This window comes from Piliocolobus tephrosceles, chromosome 7 (assembly GCF_002776525.5).
Source record: "Piliocolobus tephrosceles isolate RC106 chromosome 7, ASM277652v3, whole genome shotgun sequence".
NCBI lineage: Eukaryota > Metazoa > Chordata > Mammalia > Primates > Cercopithecidae > Piliocolobus > Piliocolobus tephrosceles.
Window position 1 is genome coordinate 148107775 of NC_045440.1, and position 17715 is coordinate 148125489.

The 17715-nt window shown below is 48.7% G+C and overlaps 2 protein-coding genes across 2 annotated transcripts in view; both read right to left on the reverse strand.

Annotated features, from left to right (window-relative positions):
• The window catches only part of ARHGAP39 (Rho GTPase activating protein 39), a 152862-nt gene that overhangs the window by 123967 nt on the left and 11180 nt on the right, over positions 1-17715 (reverse strand). The gene's annotated exons all lie outside the window — the stretch shown is intronic.
• LOC111523568 (coiled-coil-helix-coiled-coil-helix domain-containing protein 2) lies at positions 16285-17027 on the reverse strand. Its single transcript, XM_023188296.2, has one exon. The coding sequence runs from the start codon at positions 17022-17024 to the stop codon at positions 16569-16571; it is 456 nt and encodes a 151-aa protein (XP_023044064.2). The 5' UTR covers positions 17025-17027; the 3' UTR covers positions 16285-16568.

Below are 17715 nucleotides of genomic sequence, written 5' to 3' on the forward strand. Positions count from 1 at the left end.
CTTTTTAAATAAAAATAACAACAATAAAAGATAATACAAATTTTTTAATATGGCATAACAGCTATTTACATAGTGTTAACACTGCATTGGATATTTAAATTAATCTAAGGATGATTTAAAGTATATAGGATGATATATATAGGTTATATATCAGCACTACAGCATTTCTTTCATTTTTTTTTTTTTTTTTCTTGAGACAAAGTCTCGCTCTGTTGCCCAGGCTGGAGTGCAGTGGCACAATCTCAGCTCACTGCAAGCTCCGCCTCCTGGGTTCATGCCATTCTCCTGCCTCAGCCTCCGGAGTAGCTGGGACTACAAGCACCCGCCACTACGCCCGGCTAATTTTTTGTACTTTTAGTAGAGATGGGGTTTCACCGTGTTAGCCAGGATGGTCTCGATCTCCCGACCTCGTGATCCGCCTGCCTCAGCCTCCCAATGTGTTGTGATTATAGGCGTGAGCCACGCGCCTGGCCTTTTTTTTTTTTTTTTTTTTTTGAGATGCGGTTTTGCTCTTTTTGCCCAGGCTGGAGTGAAATGGCGTGGTCTTGGCTTACTGCAACCTCCGCCTCCCAGGTTCAGGTGATTCTCCTGCCTTAGCCTCCCAAGTAGCTGGAATTACACAGGTGCCCACCACCACATCCAGCTAATTTTTTTTTTTTTTGAGATGGAGTTTAGCTCTTGTTGCCCAGGCTGGAGTACAATGCTGTGATCTTGGCTCACTGCAACCTCTGCCTCCTGGGTTCAAGCGATTCTCCTGCCTCAGCCTCACGAGTAGCTGGGATTACAGGCATGCGCCACCATGCCCAGCTAATTTTGTATTTTTTAGTAGAGATGGGATTGCTCCATGTTGGTCAGGCTGGTCTCAAACTCCTGACCTTAGGTGATCCGCCCACCTCAGCCTCCCAAGGTGCTGGGATTACAGGTGTGAGCTACTGTGCCTGGCCACTACAGCATTTTTTAATCAGGGACTTGATCGTTGAATTTTGGTATCCACAGGGTGTCCTAAAACCATTCCCCATGGACACTGAGGGATGACTGTGTATCATAACAAACAGCAAAAGATTGACTGCTTTCCCCTCCCCACTCTTACATGACACATTACCGGAGGTACAAGCCAGTGCAATAAGGCAAGAAAAAAAAAGGTAGAAGGATTAGGAAAGAAAAAATAAAACTATATTCATAGACAAAATGATGATATATGTAAAAAAATTAAAACATTAAATATTAATGTTTAATATTGGGGTAAATATTAAATTTAATCAACATTAGAAATAAATTTGGCAAAATACATACACTGAGTACTACAAAGTACTGATGGAAGACATTTAAAAGGACCTGAATCATGGGGAGGTGTACCAGTTTCATGGATGTGGCAGCCCAACAGGGTTAGGGTGTAATAGCTCCACTGTCTTTCTGTCCAATCCTATTCTGTTCACTCACTCCACAGGTGCTAATCCCAAAAGCACTCCCCAGTAAACTTCCTAAAGACAAATCAATTCAGTGTCCACTTCCCAGAGAACTCAACACAAACAGCAATTAATAATACACATTGTAAAGGACATAATTACTGTAATCAAAATGACAGGCAGCTAGATAACCAGCAACATGCTGACCAGAGCCATTAACCTATCACCAGCCTAACCACACACTCACACCCTGAAGGCTTGGAGGAAACATCTGGTAACTCCCAACATGTGCTGGGAAGCTGCTCATTTGAAGAATGCTTCTTAACACAATTAGATATGATCATACGACGTTGCCTTTTTCAATAGTTTTTGACCAACAGAAAACTAAAGTTTCATGTGTTCGACTTTCTATTTCCATTGAGTCCTGTTTTTTTTTTTTTTTTTTTTTTTTTTTTGGAGACGGAGTCTTACCCTGTCGCCCGGGCTGGAGTGCAGTGGCCGCATCTCAGCTCACTGCAAGCTCCGCCTCCCGGGTTCACGCCATTCTCCTGCCTCAGCCTCCCGAGTAGCTGGGACTACAGGCACCTGCCACCTCGCCCAGCTAGTTTTTTTTATTTTTAGTAGAGACGGGCTTTCACCATGTTAGCCAGGATGGTCTCGATCTCCTGACCTCGTGATCCACCCGTCTCGGCCTCCCAAAGTGCTGGGATTACAGGCTTGAGCCACTGCGCCCGGCCCCCATTGAGTCCTGTCTTAACCACGACTAAACGTCTCTGAGGCCAAAGAGTGCCCACTTTTCAATCACACCAGCCCTCTGATCTAAGAGTGGAGAGACAAGTGTTATTTCTAAGTCAGTGTTCCAAGTTCAAGCCTAATTGGAGGACATTTCCTAGACTATTTCATGGGACCTAAACAAAGCAATCAGAGAATCCCAAACAATCTTTTGCCAAATCCTCTGGCCTGGGCTCATTTGCTGGCTCTGATGCTCTGCCACCCCTTCACAGCTCACCGACCCATGCTCTCTGCAGAGCTAAGCTAACCACAGATTCTCTCATCCCCATTCTCTGGCTGCCTTGAGGGGTCCACTTATTCATTCCCCACTCCAACTGTGGGATGCCCCAAGACGCATTTCTCTCTACATGCTATCCTTTGAACTCCTCATTCTGTTGCCCCAGTCTCCATTATAATCCCTCTGCAGCTAAGTCCCAATTCTCTACCCAACCACCTCTCTCCCAAATGCCAGGTTCACCTCACTTTACAAATGCCAGATGGACATTCCTCAGGTGGTGTTCCCTCACCTGCATCGCAATGCTACTCCTCCCCAAATCACTTTTCCCAGCCACCACATGCACTTGCACTGTGCATCTATTTCTGTCCACAGTACATGCCACTCTGCCCCTGACCCCTGGGTCAAAGGTGTGGAATGGTCCCGTGTCTCCTCCTCCTGGGCCCCAGGTCTCTGCCACTGTTCATCCCATCTAGGGTACCTCAGCGTCAGCTCTGCAGCACCTGTTCCCACAAGCCTGAATGGTCTCTCACAAATTCAAGACCAAATTCCCTCTTGCTGGCCTCTGGTTAAATAGCATAAGATTATTCACGCTTTCAGCCTCCCCTAACCCCATCTCACCCCTACTACCACATTCAAGAATCTCCAAAAAAGCCAGCCAAGGTCACATCACTTTCATCATGATAAGCACTCACTGGTGCCTCTAAAATAAAGGGACACTCCTTGCACGAGCACATTCCTTGGAACTGCACTGTGCCACACACTAGTCACTTGCCACTGTGCTTATTTAAAGGAAAGTTGAGTGACATTTAATACTCAGTCTTGCAAGCCATGATTCAGTGCTCAGCAGTCACACACAGGACAGCAGGCTCTAGAAAACACTTCTCTCAGGATCTTGGGCCAGACTGACTTCCTACTTCTGCTCTGTTCCAGTAAAAACCATCTCTAATTAAATAAATAAATAATTTTTTAACAGGCCAAGTGGGTGGCTTATCCCTGTAATCCCAGCCGAGGCAGGCAGATCACTCGAGGTCAGGAGTTTGAGACCAGCCTGGCCAACATGGTGAAATCCCATCTCTACTAAAAATACAAAAAAAACTTAGCTGGGAGTGGTGGTGCATGCCTGTAGTCCCAGCTACTCGGGACGCTGAGGCAGGAGAATCGCTTGAACCTGGAAGGTGGAGGTTTGCAGTGAGCTGAGATTGTGCCATTGCACTCCAGCCTGGGTGACAGTGAGACTCTGTCTCAAAAAAAAAATAGGCATGGTGTCACACAACTCTGTAGTTCCAGCTACTCAGGAGACTGAGGCAGGAAGATCACCTGTGCCCAGGAGACGGAGGCTGCAGTCCAACCTGGCTGCAGGCAGCCCTCTCAGCACCGCCGTGAAAACACATGCAGTATCACACAGGGTCCCAGCAGCTTCACCCACTCCTGGACCACCACGGCCCCTTCACACACATGCAGTGTGGATCGGAGGAGGCCGTTCCATTCTACACACACAAGGCTCCCAAAGCTCTGTGAGCAACATCTCAGCCTCTCCCTGGCTCCTATTCACGTATTCGCGCATGACACTCCTGCCAGGCCAGCGCAGAGGTGGGCTCCACACGCCAGCCACCTGGCCTTAGTCTCTTTCCTTCTAACAGGAACAGCACCCTCATTCCTGTGATATTCTCAACTCTCTTGGGCCCATGCTTACCTGGCAAACACCTGTGGTTAACCCAGCACTACCTATCCACACCTGCCGCTAAACACACCCAGGGGAAAACAGCCTCTAACCAGCCTTCCCCTTTCTCCCCTCCCAATCTTCACACCAGCCCAGGGCCTGAGGCCATCTGGCCACCTTAACACCCTGGTGGTCAGGCTGGTCTCAAACTCCTGCCCTCAACTGATCTGCCCGCCTCGGCCTCCCAAAATACTGAGATCACAGGTGGGAGCCACCACATGAATGAATGAATGAACGAGACAGGGTTTGCTCTGTTGCCCAGGCTGGAGTGCAGTGGTGCAATCACAGCTCACTGCAGCCTTGGGCCACCACCTGCCTTCCCATTATCCACCTTGGACCCTTCCCATGTCTCCATTATCCACCTTGAACTGCTCCCTCCTCCCCATTATCCACCTTGAACTGCTCCCTCCTCCCCATTATCCACCTTGGACCACTCCCCCTCCCCATTATCCATCTTGGACCGCTCCCTCCTCCCCTTTATCCACCTTGGCCCGCTCTCCCGTCAGCATTACCCACCTTGAACCCCTCCTTCCTCCACATTGCCCACCTTGGACTGCTCCCCCTCTCCCTTATCCACCTTAGGCAACTACCCCCTTTCCCATTATCCACCTTGGACCACTCCCCACTCCCCGTTATCCATCTTGGACCACTCCCCCTCCCGATCATCCACCTTGGACCACTCTCCACTCCCCATTATCCACCTTGGACCATTCCTCCTCCCCATTATCTGCTTTGGGCTGCTCTCCACTCCTATTATCCACTACTCGCCTCTCCATTATCCAGCTTGGAACGCTCCCCACTCCCCATTATCCACCTTGGGCACTCCTCCCCTCCCCATTATCCACCTTGGACCTCTCCCTCCTCCCCATTATCCACCATGGACTGTTCCTCCTCCCCCTTATCCACCATGGGCCACTCCCCCATCCCCATTATCCACCTTAAACCGCTTCCCACTCCCCATTATCCACCTTGGACCGCTCCCCACTCCCCGTTACCTACCTTGGGCCTCTCCCCATCCCCGTTATTCACCCTGGACCGCTCCCCATGCCCCATTATTCACCTTGGGTCACTCCCTCCTCCCCATTATTTGCCTTGGACTGGTCCCCCTCCCCATTACCCACCTTGGGCCCCTCCTCGCCTCCCCATTATCCATCTTGGGTTACTCTCCACCCCCCATTATCCACCTTGGACCGCACCCTCCTCCCTGGTTAACCTTCCTCACTTGGTCTTTTGGTCACTAAAGCCTCTGTGTTGCTATAAAGGAATACTTGAATCTGGGTGATTTATTTTTTAAAAAAGGGTTTATTTGGCTCACGGTTCTGCAGGCTGTACAGGAAGCACAGTGCCAGCATCTGCTTCTGGTGAGGCCTCAGGAAGCTTCCACTCCTGGCAGACGGGAATGAGAGCTGGCATGTGGAGATCACACAATAAGAGATGGAGCAAGAGAGGGATAGTTCTCGAGGGAACTGAGGGAGAAGTCCCTCGTGAGAGAACAGACCAAGCCACTCATGAGGGAGCCACCCCACGTCTCAAACGCCTCCCACCAGGCCCCACATCCAACACTGGGGATTAAACTTCAACACAAGACTTGGCGGGACTGAACAAACCATAGCCAACCACAGCAGCCTCCTTCCTACTCCTGGACCTCATGTGGCAGGAGGCTCCACGCTCAGCCCCACGCATCCTCTCCAGCTACACCCAATCCCCGAGAGGCCTCCCCTAAGGCTCAGGCGGGCCCTTCATCTCTGTGCTCGGGATTTACCAACTGACACTCCATGGACAACTTCTGTCCACCATCTCCAATGTTTCAGGCTCGTAAATGCAGCATGACCAAGCTGAACTCCTGGGCTTCCACCAGGAAATTTTACTGGTTAACTTCAAGATAGGTGCAGAAAACTCAATAAGCAAGATTAAAACAAATGAGGAGCCAGGTGCAGTGGCTCAGGCCTGTAATCCCAGCACTTTGGGAGGCTGAGGTAGGCGGATCACTTGAGATCGGGAATTCAAGACCAGCCTGGCCAACATGGTGAAACCCTGTCTCTACTAAAAATACAAAAATTAGCTGGGCATAGTGGTGTGCACCTGTAGTCCCAGCTACTCGGGAGGCTGAGGTGAGAGAATCGCTTGAACCCAGGAGGTGGAGGCTGCAGTAGGCTGAGATCATGCCACTGAAATCCAGCCTGAGTGACAGAGTGAGACTCTGTCCCCCCCCCAAAAAAAAGAAAAAAAAATGAGGACAAAAATAAAAACGATCTCCAGATTCCAACAGCCTATCACCTCCACCACTGCCACCTGGGTAGGGCCTGGGTTGCTGTGGTCAACTTCTAACTGATCTCCTCCCTCCCTCCACATGGCAGCCAGCAGGATCCTTTTAAAACAGACAAGGCAGCAGTTTTTCCTAGCTTTGAGTGGTGGCCACTGCCCAACTTCGGCTTCCATTCCATGGAGGGCAAGGCCACTTAAACAGTGGCCCCAGGACTCCACCACTTCCCGCCTCAGCACCCAGCTGCTAGCCCCAGAGAGGCAGGCCATCCAGTGTGTGGTGATGGAAGATGGAAATGCAGGACTCAGTCATGGTGATGTGGTTTGGCTGTGTCCCCACTCAAATCTCAACTTGAATTCTATCTCCTAGAATTCCCACGTTGTGAGAGGGAGCCAGGAGGAGGTAATTGAATCATGAGGGCTGGTCCTTCCTGTGCTATTCTTGCGATAGTGAATAAGTCTCACGAGATCTGAATGGTTTACCAGAGGCTTCCACTTTTGCTTCTTCCTTAATTTTTCTTGCCACCACCATGTAAGAAGTGCCTTTCATCACCCACCATGATTCTGAGGGCTCCCCAGCCACATGGAACTGTAAGTCCAATTAAACTTCTTTTTGTTCCCAGTCTCGGGTATGTCTTTATCAACAGCATGAAAATGGACTAATACAGTAAATTGGTACTTCAGTGGGGCATTGCTGAAAGATACCTGAAAATGTGGAAACGATTTTGGAACTGGGTAATAGGCAGAGGCTGGAACAGTCTGGAGGGCTCAGAAGAAGACAGGAAAATGTGGGAAAGTTTGGAACCTCCTAGAGGCTTGTTGAATGGTTGACAATAATGCTAATAGTGATACGAATAAGGTCCGGGCTGAGGTGGTCTCAGATGGAGATGAGGAACTTTTTGGGAACTAGAGCAAAGGTGACTCTTGTTATGTTTTAGCAAAGAGACTGGCAGCATTTTGCCCCTGCCCTAGAGATCTGTGGAACTTTGAACTTGTGAGAGATGACTTAGTACGGTATCTGGCAGAAGAAATCTCTAAGCAGCAAAGCATTCAAAAGGTGACTTGGGTGCTATTAAAAGCATTCCACTTTAAAAGGTAAACAGAGCATAAAACTTCAGAAAATTGCAGCCTGATGACGCAGTAGAAAAGAAAAACTCATATTCTGAGGAGAAATTCAAGCCAACAGCAGAAATTTGCATAAGTAGCAAGGAGCTGAATGTTAATCCGCAAGACCATGGGGAAAATGTCTCCAGGCCATATCAGAGACCTTCCTGGCAGCCCCTGCCATCACAGGTACAGAGGCCTAGGAGGAAAAAGTAGTTTCGTGGGCCAGGTCCGGGGTTCCTGTGCTATGTGCAGCCTAGGGACTTGGTGCCCTCTGTCCCAGCCTCTCCAATCGTGGCTGAAAGAGACCAACATAAAGCTCGGGCTGTGGCTTCAGAGGGTGGAAGCCCCAGGCCTTGGCAGCTTCCATGTGGTGTTGAGCCTACAGGTGCACAGAAGTCAAGAATTGAGGTTTGGGAACCTCCACCTAGATTTCAGAAGATGTATGGAAACGCCTGGATGCCCAGGCAGAAGTTTGCTGCAGGGGCGGAGCCCTCATGGAGGACCTCTGCTAGGGCAGTGCAGAAGGGAAATGTGGGGTTGGAGTCCCCCACTGGGGCATGGCCTAGTGGATCTGTGAGAAAAGGGCCACCATCCTCCTGACCCCAGAATGGCAGACCCACCAACAGCTTGCACCATGTGCCTGGAAAAGTTGCAGACACTAAACGTCAGCCTTTGAAAGCAGCCAGGAGGGAGGCTATACCCTGCAAAACCACAGAGGTGGAGCTGTCCAACCATGGGAACCCATCTTTTGTTTTTTTTTTTTTTTTTTTGAGACGGAGTCTTGCTCTGTCGCCCAGGCTAGAGTGCAGTGGCCGGATCTCAGCTCACCGCAACCTCTGCCTCCTGGGTTCACGCCATTCTCCTGCCTCAGCCTCCCGAGTGGCTGGGACCACAGGCGCCCACCACCTCGCCCGGCTAATTTTTTGTATTTTTAGTAGAGACGGGGTTTCACCGTGTTAGCCAGGAGGGTCTCGATCTCCTGACCTCGTGATCCGCCCGTCTCGGCCTCCCAAAGTGCTGGGATTACAGGCTTGAGCCACCGCGCCCAGCCCGGGAACCCATCTTTTGAATCAGCATTACCTGGATGTGAGACCTGGGGTCAAAGGAGACCATTTTGAGTTTTAAAATTTGACTGCCCCACTGGATTCTGAACTTGCAAGGGGCCTATAACCCCTTTGTTTTGGCCAATTTCTCCCATTTGGAACTGCTGTATTTACCCAATACCTGTACCTCCATTATATCTTGGAATTAACTTGCTTGCTTTTGATTTAACAGGCTCAAAGGCAAAAAAAGACTTTCCTTGTCTCAAATGAGACTTTGGACTGTGGACTTTTGGGTTAATGCTGAAATAAGACTTTGGGGGACTGTTGGGAAGGCATGATTGGTTTTGAAATGTGAGGACTTAGTTTTGGAGGGGCTACGGGTGGAATGATATTGTTTGACTGTGTCCCCACCTAAATCTCAATGTGAACTGTATCTCCTAGAATTCCTGTATGTTGTAGGAAGGACCCAGGGGGAGGTAACTGAATCAGGGGGTCTGGTCTTTCCTATGCTATTCTCATGACAGTGAGTATGTCTCACGAGATCTAATGGGTTTATCAGTGGCTTCTGCTTTTGCTTCTTTCTCATTTTCCCTTGCCGCAGCCATGTAAGAAGTGCCTTTCAACTTCTGCAATGATTCTGAGGGCTCCCCAGCCATGTGGAACCATAAGTCCAGTTAAATTTCGTTTTCTCCCCAGTCTTGGGTATGTCTTTATTAGCAACTTGAAAATGGACTCATACACATGGCTAAGGAGATCAGTGCTGGACAACACCCAGAGGGCTCTAGCTCTCACAGCAAGGCCCCAAGACAGTGTTCAAAGCGACCCAAGCAGGCCTCTGCCCACCTCCTGCAAACAAGAGGAAGAGAAAACGCCTGCTGTGGGAAATGTCCAAGCCCCTCCTCCTTGGTCCTGTCCCTTTGAATCTTTGTACACTTTGCTCAAAAAATGGTAGAACCTTTGCACTCAAGGCCAAGTTTCTGCTATAGATTAATTTTTCCATAAAACCATTTTGAACCAATCAATTTTAAGGTTTTGTTTATTCTAAATATAAGAGTTCAGACTCATATTCTATTAAAATTTATCCCCAAAGTGAAAAAGAAACAGAAAAGGCAGATGCAGCACCCCGATGCTCCAAGCCCACCCGCACCCCCTCATCGCCTGTCCCCAGGCAGCCCGGATGCCCTCCTGCTCCTGCCTCACAGACTGCCCTCCAGCACTGCAGGCTCACTCTGACCCTCCCTCCAGCCTCTGCACTGGCCATTCCCTCTGTCTGCACTCCTTCTCCCACAAATGGTTTACTTCCTTCACCTGCCCAAAGAAGGTTCTTTGTGACTGAAGCCCACCTGACCCCACACCCTTCCCAATCCCCAGGCCTTCCCTCATCCTGTCTCTGCAGCGCTGACACCTACCAACTACTGCAGACGTCCCATGTCACGTGTCTGCTTTTCCCTGCCCTGGGAGAACATAAGCTCCAAGAGAGCAGGGGCTTGGCCTGTCCTCCTCCCTGTGATGTCCCAGCATCTGGGACAGCTTCTGTGTATACTATGTCTCAATAAACAAAGTGTTTACACCCTGAGGTCACGGAGATCACAGGACAGGAAAGGAACTGTGACTGTGGTAAGAGGGAAAGTTCAGGAGTCAAGGCACCTGGACTTGAATCCTGGCTCTGCCTACTAGTTGTGTGACCCTGGTGGGTCACAGCCCTCTCTAGCCTTGGTTTCCTCATCTATGAAACAGGACCAAGAGCACCCACTGCATGCATTGTTCCGAGGTATAAATTATACAAAAGCACAGAATGTGTTCAGAGCATATGCCTCAGATTACAGCAACAATGCTAACAGCAATGAAAATGGGCAACATTTATCTTCAAAACATTTTTCCTAGACTTTATGCAGAGTGACGACTTCTTCTGACAAGGCAATGTTCAAACCACTGGGCAAGTTGAAAATGCCAGTATGTGCTTCATGGAATTGTGTTCATAGCCTTTCTCTTTTTTTTAACCTCCATTCAGGACTTGAAAAAGCTAGTGAATTCTTGGTCCCCTAAAAACCGGCACACTAGAGGATGGAATAGAAGTTACATTTGTTTCCTCCCCATTTTTTCAGAAAGGAAATTTTAAGGCCAGGCACAGTGACTTACACCTGTAGTCCCAGCACTTTGGGAGGTCGAGGTGGAAGGATTGCTCGAGCCCAGGAGTTTGAGACCCGCCTGGACAACATGGCAAAATCCTGTCTCTACAAAAACACAAAAATTAGCTGAGCACAGTGGCATGCACCTATAGTTCCAGCTACTCAGGGGGCTGAGGTGAGAGGAGAGTTTGAGCCCCGGAGGTTGAGGCTGCAGTGAGTCAAAATTGCGTCACTGCACTCCATCATGGGTGACAGAGTGAGACTGTCTCAAAACAAAACAAAACAAAAAATAAAAACCAATACTTAGCAGGAACAGGAAGTATTTTTTAGAAGACTCATTAGCAATGAAAAACTCTGAAAACAAGGTTAAGAAAACAATTCCATTTAGAATAACATCAGAAAGAGTAAAATATTTAGGAATCAACTTAACATAAGCACTTATATACTGAAAACTACAAAACATTGTTGAAAAAAATTAAAGAAGCCCTAAATAAATGGTAAGACATCCCATGTTCATGGAATGAAAGACAACATTAGTAAGATGGCAGAACACTCCACACCGATCAACAGAATTCAACAGATCCTCATCAAAGTCAAGCTTGCTGCAAAAAAAAAAAAAACACACTGAGCTTGCTTTTTTGAGGAAACTGACAGGCTGATCTGAAGTTCATATGGAAATTCAAGAGACCCACCAGGATAACCAAAACAATCTTGAAAAAGAAAAACAAAATGGGATACACCTTCTGACTTGAAACTTCTCACAAAGCTACCATAATTAAGACAGTGTGGCACGGCATGAGGACAGACACACAGGACAACAGCACAGAGTTCAGAAATAAACCCTCAAATTTATGATCAAGTAATTTTTGACAAAGGTGCCAAGATATTTCAATGATAGGAAGAAAGAACAGTCCCTCCAACACATGGTGCCAAGTGGCCACGTTAAAAAAGCAAAGCAGGACCCTACCTCACACATGAACAAAATTAACTCAAAACGGATCAAACACCTAAATGTATATCAAAATGATATAAAGCAATGTATAAAAATAGAAACGTAAGCCAGGCACAGTGGCTCATGCCAATAATCCCAACACTTTGGGAGGGTGAGGTGGGAAGGTTGCTTGAGGCCCGGAGTTTGAGATCAGCCTGGGCAACATACTAAGATCCTAAGAAAAAAAAAATTAAATTAAAAAAATATAGAAATGTACAGGTAAGTCCAAAACTATAAAACTTAGAAGAAAACACATGAGTAAATCTTTTTTTTTTTTTAATTTGTGACAAGGTCTTGCTCTGTCACTCTGGCTGGAGTACAGTGGGGCTTCCACAGTTCATGCAGCATCAAACTCCTGGATTCAAGCAATCCTCCTCTCTCAGCTTCCCAAGGAGCTAAGGCTACAGGTGTGCACCACACCTGGCTAATTCTATTTTTTTGTAGAGATGGAGTCTCGCTATGTTGCCCAGGCTGGTCTTGAACTCCTGGCCTCAAGTGATCCTCCCATCTGGGCCTCACAAAGTGCTGGGAATACAGGCACGAGCCACTGCACCTGAGCAGGAATAAATCTTTGGGTTCTTCTTCTTTTTTTTTTTTCTTTCTTTTTTTTTTTTTTGAGATGGAGTCTCACACTGTCACCTAGGCCGGAGTGCAGTGGCGCGATCTTGGCTCACTGCAAATTCCGCCTCCCGGGTTCAAGTGATTCTCCTGCCTCAGCCTCCTGAGTAGCTGGGACTACAGGTGTGTGCCACCATACCAGGCTAATTTTTGCATTTTTTAGCAAAGACAAGGTTTCACCACATTGGCCAGGCTGGTCTCGAACCGACCTCGTGATCTACCCACCTTGTCCTCCCAAAGTGCTGGGATTACAGGTGTGAGCCACCGTGCCCAGCCAGGAATAAATCTTTATGACGTTGGGTTAAGCAATGGTTTCTTAGCTATAATATCAAAGTTCAAGCAGCAACAACAACAAAAATTACTTTTATCAAAATTAAAAACTTGTGCTTCAAATGATATCATCAAGAAAGACAAAAATTCTGGGAGGCTGAGGCAGGAGAATGGTGTGAACCCGGGAGGCGGAGCTTGCAGTGAGCCTAGATGGCGCCATTGCACTCCAGTCTGGGCGACAGAGCGAGACTCTCTCAAAAAAAAAAAAGAAACATAAAAATTCCAAGGCCTTATGTACTGCAAAAAAACTAAGAAAAAAAGAACCCACAGAATGAAAGAACACATTTGTAAACTGTATATATCTGATCTGGCACTTGTATACAGAATATATAAAAAACACATAACTCAGTCAAAAAGGATAAGTAGCCCAACTGAAAAAAGGGCAAAGGATATGAATAGACATTTCTGCAAAGATGATGGACAAATGGTCAACAAACACAAGAAAAGATGTTCAACATCATTAGCCATTGGGGAAATACAAATAAAAACCACTATGAGATGTCACTTCACATCCACTGAGATGGCTTTAACCAAAAGGATGAACAATCACAAGTGTTGTCAAGCATGTGGAAACACTGGAACCTTATGTATTGCTGTGGGGACGTAGAACGGGGCCACTGCTTTGGAAAATAGTTTGGCATTTCCTCAAAAGTAAACGTAGAATTACTACATGACCCAGCAACTACACAAATCTTCATAATAGTCAAACGTGGAAACAACTCAAATGCCCAGCAAAGGGTGAAAGTATAAAGGAAACGGGGTTGACCAGTACAATGAACATCCCTTGGCAATAAAAAGCAGCAGAGCTCAGATGCGTGCTAGAGCGTACCCAGAAGCAGGATCAGCACCTGGGACCAAGCGCCTGTGCCAGGCTCACCACACCCCTCCCATCGTCCTCCCCACACCTCTGCCATCTCCCCTCAGCCTCAGCCCCCCTGTCATTCACCTCATCCACAGGTGGCTCAACCATTTCTGTATTTCCTGTCAGTCTCCTTGATGTGCTCCTGACACAAAAGCCTGGGTGAGGCTTCAAGAAGACTATTTTGGGTGGGCCCTTGGTGCAGTCTGGCTGGCTGCCTCACTTGTCCCACCTCCTGCCGTGCTCTAGGCTCCCTGGGCTCCTGCCATCCGGTCCTGCTACCTCAGGGCTGCCACATGAGCTGATCCCCACCATCTTCTCCTGGAGGCCCCAGACTCAATTTCCCTCTCGGAGGCTTGCCCTGAGCTCCTCTTCTAAATGAAGCATGCTAGATTTGCTCTCACAGCCTCACCCCCGTCCTTCAGAGCACACACCACAGTTGCCAACCGTGTGGATGTGTTCCCTGCACTAGACTCTGAGCTTCAAGAGACAAACGTTTTACCCCTGCACTGCCAGCCCCCAGCACCACTGACCGGCACTCAGTTATCCATGCAGTGGATGACCAGAAAGGCATGACTACCCAATCCAGCTCTGAGGACACTGCCTGGTGCTGCTCCTCCTCCCACACCAGAGACCCCAACCACCCACACATGATCACACTCAGATGGGCAGTGCCGCCAAGCCTCAGGGCAGTCACGCTTCTCCCAATACTCAACCAGAGCCCTTCACACACCAAGTACATGCTAATTAATTCCAGTTTGTAAATCCTAATGTTGGTTCTCTATGTGAAATGAGGCCTATGTTACGTGTCTCATCCTTGCATCTGGGGCCCATGCCTGGCTCTGCAGGTCACTGACAAGAGTCTCTGCCCTGCGGCATCTCCCAGCCAGAGGCACAGGGTCACCAACAGGCAAATTCTGCAAATGACTTACTATTTAAAATACATCAGAATGGGTCAAGTGTGGATAATAACTTCAGGGAAGTTCTGATGTTTTCCGCAAAAGAAATTAATGAATATGGCCAGGTGTGGTGGCTCAAGCCTGTAATCCCAGCACTTTCAGAGGCTGAGGCCGGTGGATCATGAGGTCAGGAGATCAAGACCATCATGGCTAACACCGTGAAACCCCGTCTCTACCAAAAATACAAAAAACTAGCTGGGTGTGGTGACGGGCGCCTGTTGTCCCAGCTACTCGGGAGGCTGAGGCAGGAGAATGGCGGGAACCCGGGAGGTGGAGCTTGCAGTGAGCGGAGATGGTGCCACTGCACTCCAGCCTGGGTGACAGAGCGAGACTCCATCTCAAAAAAAATAAGAAGAAATGAACGAATAAAGCTGGAGTTAGAAAGAAGCTACTGCGCACCCCTTTGCTCTTCCTCACTGCAAGCTGACTCTGAAGGTGGGGCTCAAGCTGAGAAGTGCTCCCCTTCGGGAGACAGTCTCTCTCCACACAGTGCAAACACCACCCTCCCACCTGCTCACTGACCCCCAGATGCTCACCTGGGTCTCACCAGACACTCCAGTCACACAGAGCTGCTGGCACTGCCACACAGCTGCTGGCTCCGGCTGCACCTCCCTGCCACCTGAGGTGTGCTCTTTTTGTGCCTGGTGAATAGCCGAAGGCTGATACCCCTCCTTCCCAGACGAGATACCCCTTCTCCAGAAAGCCTACCTGAACTCCACACCCCTCCTGGCCATCCACCCTAGGGTTCTCCCTACAACCCCAGGTACATGGTCGCCTCCGCCGCCCACAGGATGTTAGCACAACTCACTCCGGTGTCCCCCAACAGAGGCCTGGTCTGTCTCCTCCCTGTCGGGGGTATCTGACCGCCAAGTGGCTGGCACATACTGGCGACAGGAGGGGGCAAGATGAGTGTGGGTGGGCCTGGCAAACACAAGACCAGGTGTGAGAGCCCTGCCAGAGCAATGGAGACAGGCTCTGCCCAAGTGAGACTCATCCTGGGCTCCAGTGGCCTTGGGCAGAAACCCCACACCATTCCTGGATGCTCTGTGATTCCGGCACATGCTGCAAATGAGGGTCTCAGGCACGTCACAGCACTACCCCCTCCCAGAAGTAGGAATTTCCACAGCACAGCTGAATTCTGAATAGAAAATAAAAGGTCAACACAGCTGCAATTAAACAAAAACACAGCACCTAGAGCTTCAGAAGCTGCCCCCCTTTGTCAGGCACACATGCAGGCGGCAGTCAGATCCCGAGAAAGCTTACACCGCGGAGGCTTCAGCACAGCCCCGAGCGCCAGGAGGAACATGCTGGCCACCACTGTAATCCCAGGCAATGCTTGAAGGGATTGTAACAGAAAACCACTAGGAGTATCTCAAGGCAAACAGTAAACTCAACCCATGAAGGAAGCATCAGCCACTCTGTCTGCATAGTGTTGGGGCCTCTAGTAGTTTAAAGTAATAATCAAGAGAAAAAGCAGAGCTTGGGTGCAGTGGCTCACGCCTGTAATCCCAGCACTTTGGGAGTCTGAGGGGTGGATCACGAGGTCAGGAGTTCAAGACTAGCCTGGCCAAGATGGTGAAACCCCATCTCTGCTAATAAAAATAAAAAGAGAGAGAGAAAAAGCAGAAAAGATGAAAGAAGAATGGCAAGAAAGGAAAATAGACTCAAACACTGTTGGCCAGACAAGGGGTTCTGGACCCTGTGTCCAGCACCCTGGCTGCCAGGAGCTGGGGAGACAGTGGTGCTCCCACACTTCACATCTGTCTACACCGCCATCACTGTGCTCTGCATGCACTGTCTTAGACCAGCCTGCAAGAGGCTGGTTCGTCGGCCTCTTAGTGTTGAAATTAATTTTTTTTTTTTTTTGGAAGAAAATGACTTTATTCTAATTAACTCACAAAGAATAAAATCATAACAGCTAGTTTAAGGAGGTAACACATTTTGCCCAGTCCCAAATTCTACAAAGTAGGAACACGCCCCCTTCCATTTCAGTTCTGAAGCAAGGAAGCTAGGAATGACAGGAGAGGTTTAACTGATGGTTACACTTTATACCTTCACTATCAATTCTATTTTTATACTAAATTAACTTAAGATATGAGAGCTGATTTTCCATCTCTCCAGGTTGAATTTCTTGATTAGGCCAATCCGTTTGCAAGTCGGCACTGTTTCAGCACCTCACTGAAACCCTCACAGAGCTTGATGTCACCCTGGTTCTGGGCACACTCCAGAAACTGTTTGATCTCATAGAAGCAAGGCTGCTGCTGCTGTGCCGGCTGGGTTCCCTGCGGCTCCTGGTAAGTGATGTCAGGCCTTGCAGGCTCAGCATTACTTCCTCCACTGAAGCCCCCAGTAATGGCGTGACCCAGTGTGTGTCCCACAGCAGAGCCCACAGCCACGCCAGCTGCAGTGGTTGCCATCTGGGCCATCAGACCTGGCTGCCGGGGTGCAGCAGCAGAAGAGCCAACTGCAGATGGGGGTGCCGCTGCTGGTGGCTGAGCGACAGGTGCCAGCCTGGGTGCAGCTCTCATCTGAGGTGCCCGGCTGGCCGGAGGGGCCATGCGGGAGGTGCGGCTTCGGCTTCCACGCGGCATCCTGAAATTAATTTTTAAAACTCCTATTATACACAAATAACACTCAGTAATTTACAGAACCCACTGAGACTCAGCCATGCTTCAGCTTTGCAACAACCTTGAACAAATAAGCAGAACAAGCACCTTATCTGCAGATGACAGCTCCAGTGCTTAACTGACTTATCTGTGCTCAATCACACAGGCACGATTAAGTCAATGTTTAACTCAAGTCTTCTGCACAAAGAACAGTGTAGCATCTGCTACCACCTGAAGTTTGACACTGATAAGGGGCCAGGCACAGTGGCTCATGCCTGTAATCCCAGCACTTTGGGACGCAAAGGCGGGAGGATCACTTGAGCCCAGGAGTTCAAAACCAGCCCGGGTAACATGGTGAAATCCTGCCTCTACAAAAATTACAAAATTAGCTGGGCATGGTGACATGCACCTATTGTCCTAGCTACTTGACAGGCTGAGGCAGGAGAATTACTTGAGCCCAGGAGGTCAAAGATACAGTGAGCAGAGATCATGCCACTGACCTGTAGCCTGGGAGGTAGATCAAGAACCTGTCTCAAAAAGAAAGAAAGGAGGAAGAAGAAGAAGGAGGAAGAAGAAAAGAAGAAGGAGGAAGAAGAAAAGAAGAAGGAAGAAGAAAAGAAGAAGGAGGAAGAAGGAGGAAGAAGGAGAAGGAGGAAGAAGGAGAAGGAGGAAGAAG

Excerpts from the sequence above, each read along its gene's own strand:
- LOC111523568 (XM_023188296.2), bottom strand. The coding sequence starts at position 17,024 with ATGCCGCGTGGAAGCCGAAGCCGCACCTCCCGCATGGCCCCTCCGGCC.